Below are 22,064 nucleotides of genomic sequence, written 5' to 3' on the forward strand. Positions count from 1 at the left end.
CAGCAGAGGGTGTAGCTGCCCCACCTGAGACCTCAGCGTAAGACCTAGGACTGATCCTGGCCTTACAGTCCCGATACTTATGGCCCTCCTCACCACAAGCATTACACATAACAGGATTTGTGCAGTCTTTTGCCATATGGCCAGAAGCATTGCAATTCCTGCAAGTTGGCATCTCCTTGCAACTATCCTGGGTATGCCCGAAATTTTTACACCTCCTGCAATACATCGGGGCATCTGGAAAGAACAAAAAAACAGTATTTATCCCAATTGAAAAATTAAGAGGGGGGTAATGGATGCCTCCCGGGCCTTGGGGATCCATCCCAAATCTCACAAAAAATTTGTACTTCCCAGTCCAGAGCCCTTCTCCATTCAGGACCCTGTGGGAGTACTGAACATAAATGCAATGTCTTTTCAAAAATAAAGCAATGTCCTCCAGAGAAACAAAAGGGTTGTGCATGAAAACTACAAGGGAGATCTCCCTTAGAGTACAGCACAGTAAAGGCAAGACCTTCCAGCAAAGGATTTGCCACTCCATTTTTCAGGGCAGTAAACAAATTCTGGCAAGCCGCCATAGAAGATAGCACCAGTACATACCTGCCTTCTCTCCTAAACTCCTGCAGGCATATAATATCAGACTTCTGAATCTTCAGGATGTCATAAAACACCATGTTGACCAAATATCTCAAGGAAAAATGCAACTTCTTATCTTCAGCGATGTCAATCCTGAATCCATTATTGACCCGGCTATAACCGGTCCCAGAGAATTGAAGTCGGACTCACATCATCCACAACTCCAAGGATTTCCTCCCCGAAACTTCCTGGCTGTCTCCCAAAAGCAGCGACCGGCTTAAGCCACTGAAGTGGCGATGCCGGAAGGCCAAGAGACAACACTCAAGGTATTCAGGAAACCCCACACCTCATCAGTGTGGAGTAGGAAACTGGCTAGCAGGAGCAATGCCTAGTAAAAGACTGTGTAAAATGAGGATGAATGATCTCATGGAGATCAACATCCAACACTGCGGAGACACCATCACATGTTTCTCAACGCAGTGATTCTAGAGCAATGCTCCCATCCCTTATGGGAAATATGCAAAAACATGCAAAACACAAGCCGGGGTAAAGGGGTTAATATGTAGAAGTTTCTTGAAAAATGCCTCAGGGCACTCAGCCAATGACAGCAGCTCTAGCATAACATAGAAGGGGGATGAGCCAAGTCCTGGGAGTGAGTTTTAAAATTTGAAGTGGCCTTTGGTGGTCAGACATTTTGATAAGACGAGGCCATTTTGTAGGTGAAGGAATTACCTATTTGCTCCCTTCCGGCTTTGCTTAAAATGTGTACTGGCATGAAAAGGGAGTTAAAAGTCTTCATATGAGGAAGACTACCATTGCACCTCTAGGAGGAAGAATTACCTCAGGGAAGAAACAGAGCACAGTGCTGAAGATGAGATATTCAGACTTAATTAAAACCAGAGGTTACTAACATCTGCCTGTCTGCTGATACACAAACGTGAGTGTAATCCCATACATCAGTTTACTGCTGTTTGTAAATAATAATTTGCCCTATTACTTTCAGTAAAACGACTTCTGTTTCAAATTCTTAAGGCTGCTTCATGACTGGGACTCAAACACACCAACTACTACAACCATCATCATCTTCTCCAAGTTGTGTTGATGTCATCAAAGCTTAATCTTAAATGCAGGTGGTTTGATGACTGCTGATGTCCCTGAGGATTTAAAGAGTGCTTTTAAGATAGTATCAGGATCAATGTCAGCTGGAGGATTTTAAGCAACACTGGAGGAGGAAGTTGTATTTAATCTAGATTCACCTTCCTTATTTGATGGGGTGTCACTTAATCTTAGAAGTATGGGCTGGTCTGATGTTATCATACTACCATTCAAAGGAAGATTGCATTTCATTAGTTGTCCATCTAGGTATTTGTTGTATTTTTTGTAGGTATCAACTGCACCTAACTTTCTTACAAACACAACCTCTGCAACTCCAGAATTCAACAAGCAGGTGCACTTCAAGGCACCGCTCCACGATATCTTCCTCTGTGACTCTTGGATGCAAGTTATTAATGGTCATTTTTTTTGCCTTCTAAAGGGCTAAATACAGACTTCTTTGGAGTTGGTCCCACTGATGAACAGGCCTCCTTTGTGACAAGTGTCTGTGCCATGTTGGTCAGAGCCTTTATGTGCAATAAAGTTGTCGAAATCTCATGCTGCATAGACATGTGAGCTGTATATGCATCATTCTGTACCACTTTAGTAAAACATAAAGTTTGACCAAGAGAAAATAAATTTCCAGACATTCACAGACTTTTTTGCACATTGTTGGCACCTGTGATCTTCATCTTCTTGGTGGAGATGTGGGAAAGTTTCAAGTCATCATCAATACCATCATCATCCATATCTTGTAAAGAGGAAATCTGTTGTTTCCGGGGGTCTTGGTTAACAATTTTTATTGGCATTCCTTTAGCAGTGTTCGTTACACCAGAACAAATAGTTTTCGGCTGTGAAATATGGATATTCTTGGTAATATGTATGGGTGAAGATGGAGAACCTTGTGCCACGGGTGTGTTGATAGTTACGGCCAGTGCACTCCTCTTAAACCTTAGTTTTTCATGAGCATCCATCAGTTTGTTTGGTTTTCCTCCAACACTGATCTGCAGCTTTCTAGAATTAAGCATCTCACGAGCATCTTGCGCTTTACCCATTATACAGACACATGCGGCATCTTTGGCAACTTATTTCTCACTGTGGTATTTTATGCCAAGCTTCTTTAGATGTGGATGTTACATCTATCTTCTTACAGGCATCAAACGCATTCTGGTAATTGGTGGTGGGTAAACGACTAATCATTGTAGGCTTGATCCTGGATCTCATACCTCCTATAGCCCCCCTGTTATTAACCCTGTACATTCCCATTCCTGCCATCACCATGCCCCTTTTCCTGATCACTTCATCCAATGACTTGTCCGCCATATTTATGCTAAAAACCTGCACCTTCCCAACAGCAATTGTGTGGGAAACCACATTATTGTTTTCAAGGGTGTTTATGATGCCTGTAAACAAAAAAGTTTACACACTATGTAGATGTGTACCCCCAGGGGGAAACGTTTGTCAGACCATACTAAAGTGTATGGGCATTACAAGTATAGGTGACCTGCTCCTTTTTAATGGGAATTTTTGTTTATGAGGCCCTCCTCCATGTTATTGGGGTGTGTGTAACTTTAGAGGAGGGCAGACCTTGCATTCACTTCATGGGCAAACTTTATGAGAGTACAAAATTCATAATAATGTGAACTTTGGTTTCATGCGGCCATCCAGGACGTCTGTTACAAGTGTTAATGGGGTGTGCGTAACTTTGTTGCAGGGAAGCCTTGCAATCAATGCATAGCCTAATATTATGGCAGTACAAAATGAAAATAATGGCAACTTTGGTTTCATGTGGCCATCCAGAGCATCTGTTACAAGTGTTTTTGGGGTGCGTGTAACTTTGGGGCAAGGCAGGCCTTGTATTCAATGCATACGCTAACAGTATGGCAGTACGAAATGAAAAAAATGGCCACTTTGTTTTCATGCGGCCATCCAGAATGTCTGTTCCAAATTATATTGGGGTGCGTGCAACTTTGGGGCAGGGCAGACCTTGCATTCATTTCATAGGCAAACTTTATGGGAGTACAAAAATCATAATAATGAGAACTTTGGTTTCATGTGGCCATCTAGTACGTCAATTCAAAGCGTTATTGAGGTGCGTGCGTTACAAGTGTTAATGGGGTGTGTGTAACTTTGTTGCAGGGCAGGCCTTGCAATGAGTGCATAGGCTAACATTATGGCAGTACAAAATGAAAAAACAGGCAACTTTGGTTTCATGTGGCCATCCAGAACGTCTGTTACAAGTGTTATTGGGGTGCGTGAAACTTTGGGGCAGGGCAGACTGTTGTGAACACTTGTGACCTGACTTCTGAGTTTGGGCTCCCTCTGGTGGTTGCTGCTGATAATGGAGCTGGTCGGGTTGACAGAAGTCAATCACCTGAAGAGGATGATTGGAGGTCAGATGTTACAGACTGGGAAGATTTAAGTCAGCAAGCTTCCCTCAGTTGTTGCTGGTGATTTGGTTTTCTTCCCTGCATTTTGAAGTCCGCTTGCCCCCTGCTTGGTCCTGCATCATTCAGATAAGTTATTTGTTTGCTGGAATCTTTTTGCATTTGATCAAGTTTTTTTCCTTTCTCTGCTTTGCTGTGTGGGTTCAGCATTGTTCCCTGCTGGGACCAGTGCTGGACCCAATTCCATATGTCACAGCTTATGTCAGTCTGTTCAGTATTGCGAGTCCCCTGTTATATCAGTATCTTTTGTTTTGCTTCCAGTTCACACCAGAATGCTGATCTAGTGGGAGAGAGGTCATGTGGCCTCAGTATTTTTGCATATCAGATGTGTTGGATTTTTCTTAGGGTTTTTTGCATGATTGCAGACAGTATCTTTCCTGTCCTGTTCTATCTAGACAGTTTGGGCCTCATCATTTGCTTACTCTATTTTCTGCCTGTGTTTGTGCCTTATCTTGTCTCACCGGCAATATATGTTTGGGGGCTATATATTCCTTTGGAGTTCTACTCCGGGGCAGTTTAGCTTTCCCCTTTCTTGCTTTAGGCTTAGTTCACTCTTTGGCTGTGCCGAGGCGTCTAGGGCATCGTAGGTACGTCCCACGCCTAATTCTAGTTGTGTTGTTAGTTTTATGGGTTTGCAATCTGCTTAGTTACCAACCTTTCTAGTTTTCTGGTTGCCTAGCTTCTTCTGCCGGCTATCCTCCTCGGTGACGTAATCATAACAGCAAACCTTGCATTCATTTCATAGGCAAACTTTATGGGAGTACAAAAATCATAATAAAGAGAACTTTGGTTTCATGTGGCCATCCAGTACGTTGGGTCAAAGAGTTACTGGGGTGTGTGTAACTTTGGTGCAAGGCAGGTCTTGCATTAAATGCATAAGCTAACAGTATGGCAGTACCAAATGAAAAATAATAAGAACTTTGGTTTCATGTGGACATCCAGGACATCTGTTCCAAGTGTTATTGGGGTGCATGCAACTTTAGAGGAGGGCAGGCCTTGCATTCACTTCATTGGCAAACTTTATGGGAGTAAAAAAATCATAATAATGGGAACTTTGGTTTCATGTGGCCATCCAGGACGTCTGTTACAAGTGTTATTGGGGTGCGTGTAAGTTTGGGGCAGGGCAGGCCTTGCATTCAATGCATAGTCTAATAGTATGGCAGTACCAAATGAAGAAAATGGCAACTTTGGTTTCATGTGGCCATCCAGAACATCTGTTACAAGTATTATTGGGGTGCTTGTAACTTTGGGGCAAGGCAGCCATTACATTCAATGCATAGGCTAACAGTATGGCAGTACCAAATAAAAAAATGGCAACTTTGGTTTTATGTGGCCATCCAGAACGTCTGTTAAAAGTCTTATTGGAGTGCATGTAACTTTGGCGCAAGGCAGGCCTTGCATTAAATACATAAACAAACACTATGGGAGACCCATTTTCTTATAATAGGAATATTTTTTCATGAGGCCTTCCTGTTGTTCTCGTCAAAGAGGTATTGGGGTCCGTCCTAATTTGTCAGCCCAGACAGTCACTGCATAGGCAATAACAGTATAGGAGACCCACTGTTTAATAATGGGAACAACAAAGCATAGCCAGCTGATGCCCCTTTAAGAATATTAATGACGCCTGATGCACTACAAAAATAAGATTTGTGACTTTCAGAGTCCCTCGTTCATAAATGAAACAGGATGTGTCTGATGATGTGTCACACACCTTATGGCCAGCTAAGGTTGTTAAATGTTAAAATGATATTTCCCAGTGAATGCATTTGAATTGGTTGAAAGCAATGCTACTGTTGAAAAATGCATAAAAAACGCTACATGTGAACATAGCCCAAGTGGTGGACGTACATTTTTTTTGTTATTTATTTTGCTTTACATGCAAATCATTACCCTGGAAAGGATGTTCCTTAACGTATTTCCCAGAAAAACCCATTTTGGCTTTGTTTTTGTATATTTCAGTGTGCGCCTGTAAAAGCGGCATAACACTCTGACATTGTTCACAGCTGTGAGCTGGGAGTCAGACCTTTTTAGACACTAAAATGACCCCCTCGGGTCAGGGCAAAAATTCTCGGTTTTCCCATAGACTTACATTGGGCTCATTGCTGAGGTCGAGCAAACGAGCATTCCAATTTGCTCGACACTAGCAACGAGCACCCGAGCATTTTAGTGCTTCCTCATCGCTAATACTTACTGGCTGCTGTCTCCTGTTTTTCCCAATCCACACTGGCCCCGATCGGATCATGTGTCATTTTTAATAGAATAGTCTTTTTTTTCTGACAGAGGACCTTTGTGAGCTCTCACATGACAATTGCTACCTCTGCATCCTCTATAACAATGCTCCCTTCTAGAATGATAGGCATTGAGTGCTGGGTTGCCAACCGTCCAGAGATTCCAGGACAGCCCATAAAAATAGGACCATTTTTTTCCCCGACCATAAAAAAAATTAACATGTCCTTGATTTTTCTACAGCTGGATGAACTTATACAGATTTTTATGACTGTATTTATCGCCCTTTTACAGTTTACAGTGATTGCAGCTCATGTCTTTATATAGTCTAAGTGTCAGTCTAGGGTGCCAGGGGCCCACCAGTAACCAACTCCAAGGCCTACCTTTTCAGCTACAACCAAATGTGATATTATCCTCAATCACAAATATATATATATATATATATAATGAATGAACTGAGCAGATTGATACATGAATAAGATGTCTCCTTTGTCTGTTCATAGTGATTCAAGCATATTAGCATATTGTGCCAAGTGCTGCTCATATTAGAGGGTGGTAGCTCATTCCTGCAGAGGAGACCACCGGAGGATTCTCTTGTTCTCCTGTGGGCCAGTCCAGGCCTATTAGTATTTATTGGTCTGTAGACATTCAGTATATCACTTATGTTAATGATTTATTATGATCATCAAATGTATCCACAAATAAAGCAGTCTGCTCAAGATTTTTTAAGAAGTGTCCAGAAAAAAGGAAAAAATAAAGTTGGCAACCCTGATTGTGTGTTTTGCCTGCTGCCTTTTTCCAGTTCCAGTGTTGGTATTGGCAGCAAGAACAGGAGCCATCATGTCTTGGATAGCTTTGTTTCTCAAGGTGTGCCTTGATAGCTCACCCTCTCCAAACTTTTTGTAGTCAAACCAAACCAGCCTTCGAATACAAATATGATCATATTTGCCCTCAATTTTTTGTTCTTTTGATAGTTTCATTTCTTAGATTACTATGGTATTGTTTGAATTATCATAAAAGAGTTTTTGTTCTTTTACATAGAGCACAATGAGGTCTATTTATCCCTCTAGATACATTTTATTTTGAGCTCCTGTTGGATTGAGATATCATTTGTAATAAGATATGATAATTTTATTGACCTGCAAACCCAACATGTTCTAAATATTATCACTAATTGTAATCCCGAGCAAAAGTGTAAGGCAAATATTAAGCATGAAGCAAAAGGCTTGTTGGATCCTACATAACAATGCTTTTAAAGAATATACAACATTTACCTGTTTATAGATATTACTACATGTGTGATAATACTTGGCACAAGCGGGTGAGCAAATATTGTCATTTTATGCAACCACCAAGATAACGTCACCTTCCACATGCATATAAGCAAAGCTTCTTCCGTTATAGGTTCACTCACGAAAATCCTGTCGGACAGTAAGTATTACAGACTTTAAATTTCTTCGGACATAGCTTCTTTGTTAAGATTTTAACACTTTCACAGGCTTTACATGTGACTTTACTTTTTACTTTTTTTGTATTAGAATATTTTAGCATGTATTGCAGACACCCATAACTCCTTACCTTGCTCTTAACCTGAGTTACAGGATTTATCAAAATCCAAAGTTGCGTTAATAATTCTGGAAGCTTCGGAGCTGATATCTCCTAGAATGTTTAGGCTACTTTAACATATCTAGTAAACATCTATTAAAATTGATCCAGCAGCAATCCATTGAAAAAAAAACCACAACAGACACAACATTTTTGTCGATAAATCAAATAGACAGCATCTAAAATCAGATGAAAAAATCCCAAAAATGTATTTTATTCTGCCATAGATGCAACCTTTCGACCTGCTATAAGTCTTTTTCGAGCATCTGGTCTTGCCTAAGTCCTTTACAAGTATGCTTGAAAAAGACCTATGGCAGGCTGAAACATCACATCTAGGGCAGAATAAAATAAGTTTGGGGGATTTTTTCACCTGATTTTGGACACTGTCTATCTGCATTATTGATGTATTTTGCCAAGTGGCCTCCTTGGGACTTCTCTGAGGGTGCATCTACACTTGGGGTTAGGTGCCCAGTATAAGTCTCCATATTGGAGTGCTGCGTGCAATTTTCTACTAATGCAACAATTTTGTCAGTCTAAAAAAAATTATTTAAATTGGATCCATTTTATTTTAATTGAAGTCTATGGAAAACCGTTTCATAATGCGTTATTTAGCCATCTCTATTACTTTCATTTGATCCAATAAGTGAAAAAGCAAATCCTTTTCAAAGGAAAGAAATATGAATTACTGTTTATTGGATTCCTTTTCAATAGACTTCAATGTTAAAAAAACAGATCCAGTTGAAATCATTTTTTTGACGGAAAAAAAAGTTGCATCTGAGCAGCTTTCTTGTCAATGGATTGCTGCTGGATCCATTCTAACTGATGATTACTGGACATGTTGACATATCCTTAGCTGATCTATAGCGTTTACTCGTTATTTTGCAAAGTGCCATCATTACATCCGGCAACAGACAGTAATCCTGAGTTCAACCATTGATGTATAGTGACACATGTAATCCCTCTTTCTCTGAATTATAGAGCAGTCGATATAATTTCTCCCCTAGAAGATGCAATATGGAATGTTTTGAAACATGTCATTTTTTTTCCAGCACATTTTCCCGTAGAATAAATCTACGTGTTCTTATAGAATCATAAAATGATAGAGTTGGTAGGGACCTCCAGGACCATCTGGTCCAACCCCCTGCTCAAAGCAGGATTCGCTAAATCATCCCAGTCAGATGTCTGTCCAGCCTCTGTTTGAAGACTTCCATTGAAGGAGAACTCACCACTTCTCGTGGCAGCTTGTTCCACTCATTGATCACTCTAACTGTCAAAAAGTTTTTTCTAATTTCTAATCTGTGTCTCCTCCCATTCAGTTTCATCCCATTGCTTCTAGTCTTTCCATGTGCAAATGAGAATAAAGTTGATCCTTCTACAATGTGACAGCCCTTTAGATATTTGTAGACAGCTATTAAGTCTCCTCTCAGTCTTCTCTTTTGCAATCTAAACATTCCCAAATCCTGCAACCTTTCCTCATAAGACAGGGTTTGCAGACCGGTCACCATTCTGGTCACTCTTTTCTGAACTTGCTCCAGTTTGTTGATGTCTTTTTTAAAATGTGGTGCCCAAAACTGGACACAATATTCCAGATGAGGTCTGACCAAAGAGGAGTAGAGGGAAATAATGACTTCACGTGATCTAGACTGTATGCTTCTGTTAATACATCCTAGAATTGCATTTGCCTTTTTTGCTGCTGCATCACACTGTTGACTCATATTCAGTCTGTGATCTATTAGTATACCCAAGTCTTTTTCACATGTGCTGTCACTTAGCCCTATTCCTCCCATTCTGTATATGCTTTTATCATTTTTATTGCCCAGATGTAGTACTTTGCATTTTTCCTTATTAAAAACCATTCTGTTAGTTGCTGCCCACTGCTCCAGTTGATTTATATCTTTTTGAATCCTCTCTCTCTCTCTTCTCTAGTATTAGCTATCCCTCCTAGCTTAGTGTCATCAGCAAATTTAAGCAAGGAAGTATATAGCCATAAAATACACATTGCTTTATTAAAGTTCATACAAAAGAAATGGATATTCAATTTAGATACCACACGTACATATGCCTACATGCAGTGTTCAAAAGTACATAAGGGGATACAATCATGTGTTTTCAATACATCTGAAAAGTCAAAGTAAAATGCAACTTGTATAAATTGAAGGGGGCACCAAACATGTGACCTGTACAAAATCTACACTGCAGACAGATACCACCAAATTAAATATCACCAGTAAAAAGATGAAAAAACTCTCTGCAAGTTATATGTACCTATTACTAAATTGTATCTGTGCAAATAAATTTAGGATTACAAACAGAGAGCTTATAGTGTAGTACTTGGCAACGGTGCCATGCCAATTTAATCAAATGACACCGGAGGTATATGACAGTGTGTAACAGGGATTAAATGTAACTAGTGCCAAGACACAAAGCATTGAAATACCAGCTTAAGTGCTCACATGATATTAGTCACCTTATCCCAAATGTGTGGCAACAACCCCTAGGAAGTAAGGTAGCAAGCATATGACCTGTAATATCGCAATCTCCGATGCGCGTTTCGCCTTAGCTTAGTCCTGGAGAAGTAAGTGAATGAGGCTACAAGATAAGCATGGACATATATAATGACATAATCACACAGATCTCTTACATGTGTGAAACTGTAATCGCACAGCGCCCGACGTGTGACGTCATCATGGAGCGCGTCTCCTGGCCATCCAGCCACTCCCACATCAGACTCGTCATGATGAGGAGGCGGCAGGGTCAGGCCAGGAAAGGCGCGTCACCAAGGCAACGCACCACGCTGCGGGATGACGTCGTGGATGGCCAAGCCACTCTTCCGCCCGACGTGTCAGGGCAGAGAGGCGGTCCCGGCCCATCCAACGAACGTATCTACGCAGAGTGTGCACAGATCGCTACTTTGCTAGGGGAAGGGGGAAACATTCAAAGGAATCAGTATTATTATGTCATTTACACCAATAATAAACACATTGCATGTGCAAATATATAAGGCACATTAGTCACATAACCATGATATATGAGAGATCAGTACTCAGTATATTAAAAGGTCCCACGGCTCATATAATATAGCATGGTGAGGAAACCAACCCCTCCAAGGTTTACATGTGTAATGTACATGATATAATCCCACAAAAATTAAATGAACTTAATATTATTATATCGATTGTACCAATAATCAGGGGTCCCTCTTGCATAAACATACTGCGTGTACGTATGCATAGAACACGTAGATCGCATAACCATGATATATGAGAGATCAGTGCAACCAAGGGTATCCACCGATCCTCAGAAATTCTACAGATCATATCCTAAAACATGGTAGGGGACCAACCACTCCAAGGTTCATTTGTACAAAATACATGTTAAAAAATATACACATGCAAATATATAAAAATTCCCAACAGGAAAGTTTCTACATTTATGCTTGTCCAGATCCAACACAACTGCAGATCATTCAGGTTTCCTATCAATTCCAAATAGATATAGGTTGATTCCTTTGGAATGCTGTCCAGTGTCTGTTGACCCGTAACAATTTCCCAATCCGCTTGCTTGAGTCTGTAATGCCTCAACTAATTCATCCATGCATCGTGAAAAAATCACAGGATATTAGAAAGGACGATACACTAAAATAAAACTGAGAATTAAAAACATTAAAAACACGTAGACCAAAACAAACACTTACAAGAAAGGGGCAAAGCTCAAAACCTCATTGAGTCCGTTTGGTTGTACTGTTCCCAGCCTGTATATCCACTCAACTTCTATTTGAGCCAGTTTTTTCCTCCAATTTCCACCACGCTGGTCAATATAGACTTTGTCAATACCACAGACCTTGAGCAATTTAGGATTACTATCATTGAATAACTTAAAATGTCTCGGGACTGGTTTGAGAGTAGTGTTGTCCTCAATCTCAAGGGCATTTTTAATATCCCTATAGTGTTCCCTTACTCTAGTTTTTAGAGGTCTAGAGGTCATGCCAACATATATTTTCTCACATGGGCACACGGCATAGTACACTATACCAAAGGAATTAGAGGTGATGTGCTGGGTGATGTTATATGTTTTGCAACCATCACTGGACAAGAAGGAAGATGCCTGTATCATATTGGGACATGCAATGCATTCTCTGCAGGGAAAAAATCCCCATTTAGGACCCTTTGACCCGAATATTTTCTCAGGTTTTTGGCCACCATGATAACTATGAACTAATTTATCCCGGAGGTTGCTCCATCTCCTATATGTAATGGAGGGATGTCTGGGGATAAATTTTAAGAAATTAAAATGATTTTGGAACAAGCCTTTCTGGATGGATTGATCAGTCGAGAACTTAAGGACAACCTCGTACCTGAATTCCCTAAGGTGGCGTGCATATACTTTATACCCAAGATTCATAAAAATCGCACTACTCCACCAGGGCGACCGATTTGCACAGATACAATTTAGTAATTGGTACATATAACTTGCAGAGAGTTTTTTCATCTTTTTACTGGTGATATTTAATTTGGTGGTATTTGTCTGCAGTGTAGATTTTGTACAGGCCACATGTTTGGTGCCCCCTTCAATTTATACAAGTTGCATTTTACTATGACTTTTCAAATGTATTGAACACACATGATTGTATCCCCTTATGTACTTTTGAACACTGCATGTAGGCATATGTACGTGTGGTATCTAAATTGAATATCCATCTCTTTTTAGAATTGTCTGTGTCTTTTGTATGAACTTTAATAAAGCAATGTGTATTTTATGGCTATATGCTTCCTTTTCAAAGATTTTGGAGAGTGGTTCAAAAATTTCTTCTGCTATCCCCTTCAGTACTCTGGGGTGTAATTCATCTGGACCTGGAGACTTGAATTCATTTAGGTTAGCTAAGTGTTTCCTCACTATCTTTATGTTTATAGATATCCCTTAATCGGAGAGTGAAGATGAGTCGATATTACATTTCCTTTCTGAGAGAAAATAGATGCAAAATAGGAATTTAAAAGTTCAGCCTTCTCAACATCCTTTCTTACCGTTTCATCATTTTCTTCCTGTAAAAATCCTATAGCATCTTTGACTTTTATTTTGACATATACCCAAAATCCCTTTTTATTGCGTTTGACATCTCTTGGATGCCTTAATTAATTGTCAGCTTTAGATAATCTGATTCATGCCCTGCAGCTTCTGCAGACAGCATTATATTCTTCTTTAGATATGTCTCCCTCTTTCCATTTGATAAACATTTCTTTCTTCCTTTTTAGCATGCGTTTAAGTTCTGTGTTCATCCATCCTGGTTTCCTTAAATGCTTCCTATTCTTCCCTCTTTTCGGAATTGTTAACAACTGTGCTTTGAGAATTTCATTTTTCAAGATTTCCCATCCTTCCTGGACATTTTTGTCCATAAGGATATCCAGCCATTGGATCCCTCCATTTCTCTTTCTGAGTCCCTTAAAATCTGCCTTTCTGAAATCTAACCATGACGCCTTCACAGGTCTTCCTCCTCTAGTTATCCAAAATTCTAAAATAGCATGGTCGCTACCTCCTAGGGTCCCAGCCACTTTTACCTCCTCAACCATTTCCTCCCTATTTATAAGGATTAGATCCAAGGTAGTAGTTCCCCTTGTTTTCTCCCCTACCTTTTGGAAGATAAAGTTGTCAGCAAGAGAGGATAAGAATTTCCTTGACCTGTTAGTTTTGCCTGAGAGAGATTCCCAACAAATGTCTGGATAGTTGAAATCTCCCATGACAACTATGTCATATTTTTTGGAGAACTTGGCCATTTGATGCATAAAGAGTTCATCCATAACTTCAGCTTGCACAGGCGGCCTGTAGTAAATGCCTACAATGGTGTCCTTTCCATTGTTCTGTCCTTGTATTTTTACCCAAACAGTTTCCACAGAACTCCGAGTCTCTGAAGCTTGGATCTCTGTGCAGATATACATGTTTCTAACATACAATGTGACACCCCCTCCTCGTTTATCAAGTCTGTTTCTTGCAAATAAGTTGTATCCTTCTAGCTTTGTATTCCAATCATGTGTATTGTCCCACCAGGTTTCAGTGATTCCAATGACATCATATTTCTTTTCCTGCGTTAGTAGTTCCAATTCTCCTTGTTTGTTGCCCATGCTTTGTGCATAGAAACATTTTAGTTTGTGACTGGTTTCTCTTTCTCCAATATTTTTATTATTTAGATTATACAACAGTCTTCTCATGATGGTGGATACAAGCTTTACAATTTTATCCTATATTATGTGTTCATTATTCTACACAATATCAAGCTAATAATATAAATAATAATAATGGTGTCTATAAGTTTCAAGTTACACCATTGCTCCTTTATGTAATGATCCTAGGAAAATGCAGTAAAGCTGAAAAGTAAGGCTTCTGTTCTGAATATAGATGCATAGAAGCCTTATAGTCTGGCAGTAATTAGTGTATAAAAATTCAATCATTTTTTCTACTCTTTAATATTTTAACAGAAAGTATCTGGATCCTTGACAACTTGCTAAGCAAATATGAAGGTCTTTCTCTGCCTCGGTTTCCTTCTGTGCATGTATCTCAGCTCAGAAGCGAAAGTCTATTCCCGTTGCGAGTTATTCAGAATTTTTCAGCAAACTGGTCTGGCTGGATATCGTGGCTACAGCGCTGCAAACTGTATGTATAAAATAACCTGAACAGAACACTGCAATGTGAAGTATCATCTATCACTTGTACTAACCTAACATTTTTTTAGAGACACTTGAAGTCTAGTATTGGTTCTGTAAGCTGCACCCTCTGCAAGCAGATGTAACAATATGCAGATGCAATGCCAATGTATGACCATCTGCGCAGGGACATATCTAGAGGTGCGCATGAAGAAGTTGCATCCATGGTACCTGATGGGAGATCTAGGGTGCCTCTGACATATTAATTGACTGAAATCAGTATTATCATTGGCACATGGCAGGCACAGATTTTGCATTGCTTTAAATTAAACTACAGTTTCCACCTTCATTGAATAAAGGTAAGAAAACCCCAACAGGAGCAAAAGGTCTTGTTAGATTCCTACAGCTACAGAAACCCAACATTACCATTTTTACATGCACCTGTGAAATGGGAGGACAAAAAGTGCCGTTACCTGGCTGTTAAGCTCACTTACCACTATTGCTGTTGGCAAAAGAGAACATTTAGGTCCCTCACCCTTTCCCGCCATAGCTACTGTTCTGCTACCTCTGCTTGTTTGATTTGGGTCTACAGAAGCCCTTATTCTGTTTCAGACCAAATTGCTAGGATAGTTTATGAAAAATCTGGGTGGCTGTCAACTATGGTAGACCTCCAGTACAACCTGGAGACACATTTGATACTTTAAATATGTAAGTCATGTGCTAGAGTTTAGCAAAATGAGTTAAAGGACCCTGGTCCAGTGTCCATGTCTGCACTCCATGGCAGCCAGACAAGAGCATTGTGAACTTCCAAACAAATCCCAGCATCCTGGGAGTCTGTCCTGATTATGAAGAGTGCCAGGTCATGATGTTGTTGTTACATTGCGGAGGTCATGCTAATTAGAAGTGATGCACAGGATAATGGCAGGTTGTAGGAGGTTCACAGCGCTTTGGTCTCGCTGCCATGGAGCATTAGTGCATGGGATAACTGGAGAACAAAAGAAGCGCAATTGGGTCTTATTCGATAAAAGAGGAAGTGTAAGAACAGGGAAACTGCTCACTTAGGCTGGTTTCACACGTGCGTTTTTTAGCACTGCGCCTCATGCGCTTTCGTGCGCATGCGCATTGCTCCCCTATATTTAACATGGGTGCGCATGGTCTAGCACATGCACGCGTTAGTATGCATTTTCGTGTGCATGCGGTTTTTTGTAGTGTGCGCCTAGGCGCGCCGGACGCAACCTGTTGCATTTTTGGTCCATCCGACCTGTCTCAAAAAAACGCATGCGCAAAAAAACAGCATTACAGTGTATGGGAATGCACGCGTGCGCTAGGACATGCGCACGTATGCGTTTAAAATCGCATGCATTTTTTGAGTTAACATGGTGACAAACTCGTTAAATCGCACGCGCAAAAAACAGCAAATGCATGCAAAATGCATGATGCGTTTTGTGCATGCGTTTGGTATGCGCATGAGGCGCTGCGCAAAAAAACGCTAGTGTGAAACTAGTTAGCACAGTTATGTGTCAATCAACAAATTAAAGAGCACGGATAAATCAGCTGCTGCAGATCCACGGGTAAGCGAAAAGAAGTACTGATAATATGTGGTTCCACTGCGTGGCTGAAGAAGATCTAAAGTAAAATTCCACAAGACACAATGAAACCTGATGAGGTTTTATTATCAATGAGTTTCCAAGTCATCTGACTTCTTCATCAGGTTTTAACCACACTGAACTCTGGAAATATCCTGATGACAACGTCAGATGACTTTGAAAAACATTGGATGTTGATCCTAATGGCACAGGTGGGGTGACACACCATTTATTACAAAAAAGCGGCACAGATCAAAAAGGGAGCAAGCTTTATATTTTACTTCTTTTTTTCACCTCTTTGAGCTATTAATAATGGCTTGTCCAAAAGTGGACAACCCATAAGCTCACCACCAGCAGAGGGATGCACACATGCCTGAACTGTTTCTAGCTGAGTTAGGCTGGGTTCACATTGCGTTTGTGGGCAGCGTTTAACGCATCCGTTACATAACGGCATTAACGCTATGTAACGGATGCGTTAGCGCACCCATAGACTGCAATAAACGAGCACATCGCCAACACATGCCATAATCGGCATGTGTTCGCGATGTACCGTCATTCTGTGACAGACCCTCGGACGCGGTCTGCAGCGTTCGGGGGTCCGTCACCGCTAGCACAGATAGGGAAGCTGCGCTAGACGTGATCACAATATGACAGCAGCGTTAATGCAATCTGTCAATGCTATGCGTTGAACGGACTGCATTAACACAATGTGAACCTAGCCTTAACCCAACTATTTACATATGCAAACTAAGGATTTGCCAGAACAATGTGTGATTGGAAGATCCTCCTGAGTTTAAAATCCAAGAAAATCCTTGCTCATCATATCTGTTTTTCTGTCTATGCTCAAATAAAATGTGCAACCCACAAAATTATTAGAGATTGGATGACGGTATGAGTATGCTGAAATATTATTGTATTCCTTCACAGGGATATGCCTTGCCTTCTATGAGAGTAACTATAACACAGCCGCTGTAAACAACAACGGTCCAAGCCGTGACTATGGAATATTTCAGATCAACAGCAAATGGTGGTGCAATGATGGAAGAACTGCAGGAGCAGTAAATGCTTGTCACATCAGTTGCCAAAGTAAGTATAGTCATGGTGGCTCAGACTAGCAGTGCTGGGATCCTAGATTCAAATCCCACCTAGGATAATATTTGCCAACAGTTTAAATGTTATCCTCATGTTTGTGTGGGTTTTCTCCCATATTGCAGATACATACAGGGTGGGAAATTTATATGGATACACCTGAATAAAATGGGAATGGTTGGTGATATCAACTTCCTGTTTGTGGCTTATTAGTATATGGGAGGGGGGAAACTATTCAAGATGGGTGGTGACCATGGCGGCCATTTTGAAGTTGACCATTTTGGATCCAACTTAATTTTTTCCAATGGGAAGAGGGTCATGTGCCACATCAAACTTATCAAGAATTTCACAAGAAAAACAATGGTGTGCTTGGTTTTAACATAACTTTATTCTTTCATGAGTTATTTACAAGTTTATGACCACTTTTAAAAATGATGCCCATTGTGTTGGATTGTCAATGCAACCCTCTTCTCCCACTCTTGACACACTGATAGCAACACCGCAGAAGAAATGCTAGTCTAAGGGAAGTTACGTTAAAACCAAGCACACTATTATTTTTCTTGTGAAATTCTCAATAAGTTTGATGTGGCACATGACCTTCTTCCTATTGGAAAAAATTAAGTTGGATCCAAAATGGCCAACTTCAAAATGGCCGCCATGGTCACTTCCCATCTTGAAAAGTTTACCCCTCCCATATACTAATGTGCCACAAACAGGAAGCTGATATCACCAACCATTCCCATTTTATTTAGGTGTATCCATATAAATGGCCCTCCCTGTACTTATTTTATGCATACCAATCTTCTTCAGTGCTGTGTTTTCACATATGTAGTTTCTTCAGTATTTTGGGTTTTTTTTCCTCCCTATCCATATAGCTATGCATGAAGCTGTGATATCCTCTCACTATTAGGGATGAGCGAGTATATTCACAAGTATTTGGTACTCGGCGAGTAATGAGGTACTCGGAACATAGCGAGTATTTCACTACTCGCCTCACAATATTCGGATCTCCCGCCTAACATGTTAGCCCATCACAGTAATGCCGCAGCCATCTTGCTTGTGACATTACTAAGATTGGCTGGCCACACAGCGTCATAAATCAGTCACAGCCTATGACTCATAGGGTCTATATAAGCCCTGCAGCTGCCATTTTATGCACATTGCATCCAGAACACAGCTAGTGCTAGCATAGGGAAAGTGTGAACAGCTGCTAGGCAGAGTTGTGCTTTTGTAAATTGTCCATAAATCATGTCAAAAACACAAAAGCTCTTGTGAGAGCTACCTGGAGTATTTTAGTAGTAGGTGACTGTAGTGCAGGGAGACAGGCAGGAGCGTTAAAATACATACGTAGTACCTCAATATCTCATCTCTTCTAAGAGCTGAAAGTACTGTATAAGGTCGGGGAGCAGTGACAGTTTTCCCATCTATTTTTGGGGTCACATTTACCCCTGCAGGCCAATTTTCTTGCCCTTGTGGTGCTGTTAGCACACCGAATAGCACACACAGTACTGCACAACTGAGACGCAGCCAGCACTGCTGGATTCTGTGGTGACTGTCAAGCTAAATCTTCGACTTTAATCTCTGGCCAATTTTTTTGCCCTTGCGGTGCTGTTTGTAAAACACAAAGCAGTACTAGGCTGTAGTGCTACCTTCCACAAAGCACGAACTGCTCCTTGTTCCCCAATATCTGCATATAAACATCTGCATATATGTCACATAAATTCCCAAAAAGCCTGTTGTGAAGGGATGGAGACATGGATGTGTACGTGAGCATGGGGTTTTCAGTGGTGCCCAACATGGCACTGAGTCTGGGAGACAGAAGAAGGTTGATGCATCTATGCTCCTGGTGAAAATTCCAGGTCTGTAATGTAAATGTGTCTGAAAGCCAGAAAAGCAAGAGCAGATACTGTCTTGGATGGCAGATAAGGGCTCAACGAAATTTTCTAGCAGCACCCAATCTTCCACGACCACACAGTCTACTGTGGATACACAGAACGCTGGGTCAACCAATCCTCAACCTGTTCCTACTTCCTCCCCCCTCAGCAGTCACAGGAAACATTTGACCCCAAGCTGGGTCACTCCAATGATCTGTTTGGTGCATATGATCCTTTAGTTGCCTCTGGCCTTTCAACATGCAACATTGAAGAGGAACGTCAGGAGGTATCATCTGTTCATGGTCAAATATTTGAAAACCCACGGCCAGAAGAAAGCCACTTTCAGCCACGTGATATATCGGCTCATGAGGTGGAGGCAGATGTTGATGAGACACAGTTGCCATCAGGCCAGCCGACAATATCAACATTGAAGAAGGATGACATGGACGACGAGGTGGTCAATGATGAGTCCACTGATCTGACCTGTTGGTACGCATAGCCAGCACAGCAGCACAAAGGAAGAAGGTTAGAAGAAGGTTAATATGTAGCACCAACAAAGGCACCAAGGGTAACTGGTTTGAGCAGAGTGCGAAGTGTGCCAAGACTGTTGCCAAGAGCCATCCCTCTGTGCCCCATGTCAAGTCAAGGGGGCGTTCATCCTCTGTCTGGAAAATTTTTTCGGATAGTCCTTCTGAACCAAACATTGTCATCTGTAGGATCTGCCATACGAAGCTGAGCAGAGGCCAGGGCAAAGGCAACCAGAGCACCACCAGTATGTGGAAACACATGGCAGCCAAGCACCCTAGTCGGTGGGCGGAACAACAGGGTACCATATAAGTGTCTGAGGGTCAAACCACTGCCATGTCGCCTGTGATCTGTCCTTCCCAATCTGCTGGCCAGGAAGCAGGTGCCCATACCTTCTCACAAGCTGAGGTTGCAGAGACACAGGACACAACAATCCCATTCACTTGTTTGTCCCAGCCAAGCATCCAGTTGTCCGTGCCCCAGATCTTTGAAAGGAAGCGTAAATAACAACCCACGCACCCACAAGCACAAATACTAAATGCGCACATTGCCATGTCGCTAGCCATGGAGATGTTGCCGTTTAGGCTTGTGGGGATACAGTTTTTCAGTGATCTCTTGGCTGTGGCTGCCCCACGATACTCTGTTCCCAGCCGGCACTATTTTTCCAGTTGAGCTGTCCCCGCATTACACCAGCACGTCTTAAACAATCTCAAGCGTGCTCTCACCAACACCTTAACCGGGAAGGTCCACCCAACAACAGACACATGGACACATAGTTGTGGACAGGGATGAAACATTTCTGTCACTGCACACTGGCTGATCCTGGTTGAGGGTGGGAAAAAGTTGCAAACTGGAACATCACATATCCTACCCACGCCACAAATAGCGGGCCCAACCTCAATCATAGTTTCCCCCTCATCATATACATCCTATCTCCCCTTTTCCTCCTCCTCCTCCACCTCCTCATCCTATGATAAATTACCCTCCACATCACTCCAAAGTTGGAAGCTGTGCAGCAGCGCATTGGCAAAGCGGCAAAACACTCTGCTGAAGCTGATCTGCTTAGGTAAAACACCACACACTGCAGTAGAGCTGTGGCAAAGAATAAAACAACAGACCGATCAGTGGCTCTCCCCACTGCAACTCGAACCCGGTCTGGATGTCTGTGATAATAGGCATAACCTGGTGGCGGCTTTAAAGCTCGGGAAGCTGGTACAGGAGCCATGCATGGCGCACGTGCTGAACCTAGTGTTTCAGAAATTTATCAAAACATAGCCTGATTTGCCGTACCGACTTGAGAAGATGTGTCGTATTTGCGCCTAATTCCGCCATTCCTCTACCACTGTTGCCAATCTTGCAGCGCTTCAAAAACAATTTCATTTGCCAAATCACCGACTCATTTGTGATCTGCCCACATGGTGGAACTCAACAGATCATATGTTGGCAAGGATTAGTGAGCAGCAGAGGGCACTTGCTGAATACCAGCATAAACATGCCCGTCAGATGGCAACTCAGCCAAGACTCATAACAACTGCCGAGTGGGTGTGGATCGCTGACATTTGTGAGGTGCTTGATAACTTTAAGTACTGCACCAACCTCGTGAGTGGTGATCAGGCTATTATCAGCGTATCCAACCCTATGCTATGTACGTTGAAATAATCGCTGCATAATCTAAACATGGAATCTTTGAGTGCCCATCAGATGTGTTTGGAGCAAGATTTCACAGTGGGTGATCCTACTCAGGCCAGCCAATATCATGAGGCAAGATTGGGTGATGAAGATGAGGAGGAAGACAAGGAGGGAGAGGACTTCTTTTTCTGTGGTACCGAGGGGACCCCTGATGCTACAGAGGGGACTCCCAACCCCAGCTTCATGTCTGTCCAGCATGGATGGGCTGGAGAGGAGGAGGTGGAGGAGGAGTGTCAGTGTGAGGAGAGGGTGGGTTTTCTTCCTCCTTCTGGGGCCACAGAACATTGCCTCTTTGCAGCTTGGCACACATGGCACAGTTCATGTCTGTCTGTCCCAAGACCCTCGTGTGATCCACATTTTCAACAGCAACCTATACTGGTTGGCCACCTTTCTCAAGCCACGGAACAAGGACAAATTTCCTTTGCTACTGTTGCAGTCACCAAGGGGTTTCATAATTGAATCCTTTAAGAGGGCCATTGTTGATCATTTGATGACATCACACTCAGACACCGCTGGGAGCAGAGCTACCAGCTCTTTGCAACAGCATTCATTAATAGGGAGAGACACGACAGCAGGTCCAAAAGTGGTGGGGGGGGAAATGTCCTCAAACTGGGCCATCTTCAATAAACTGGCTCATCAGCAAGGGCTAGCTGGACCGATAATGTCAAGGAGGCAGAAGTTGAACAACATGATCAACGAGTATCTAAGTGACCATACCTGCGTCCTTCC

The 22,064-nt window shown here is 41.8% G+C and overlaps 1 protein-coding gene across 2 annotated transcripts in view; it reads left to right on the forward strand.

Annotated features, from left to right (window-relative positions):
• The window catches only part of LOC141060815 (lysozyme C-1-like), a 67,331-nt gene that overhangs the window by 32,647 nt on the left and 12,620 nt on the right, over positions 1-22,064 (forward strand). Inside the window, exons 2-4 of one of the 2 annotated variants that reach the window (XM_073557194.1) lie at positions 7,740-7,766; positions 14,408-14,582; positions 17,086-17,244. In XM_073557194.1, the coding sequence (XP_073413295.1) occupies positions 14,444-14,582; positions 17,086-17,244 (298 nt within the window). In that variant the 5' untranslated portion in view covers positions 7,740-7,766; positions 14,408-14,443. The remainder of the gene's footprint in view (positions 1-7,739; positions 7,767-14,407; positions 14,583-17,085; positions 17,245-22,064) is intronic. The other variant, XM_073557193.1, reaches the window with a different exon arrangement.

This window comes from Dendrobates tinctorius, unplaced genomic scaffold (assembly GCF_039654945.1).
Source record: "Dendrobates tinctorius isolate UK_male_01 unplaced genomic scaffold, ASM3965494v1 ptg000245l, whole genome shotgun sequence".
NCBI classification, from domain to species: Eukaryota; Metazoa; Chordata; class Amphibia; order Anura; family Dendrobatidae; genus Dendrobates; species Dendrobates tinctorius.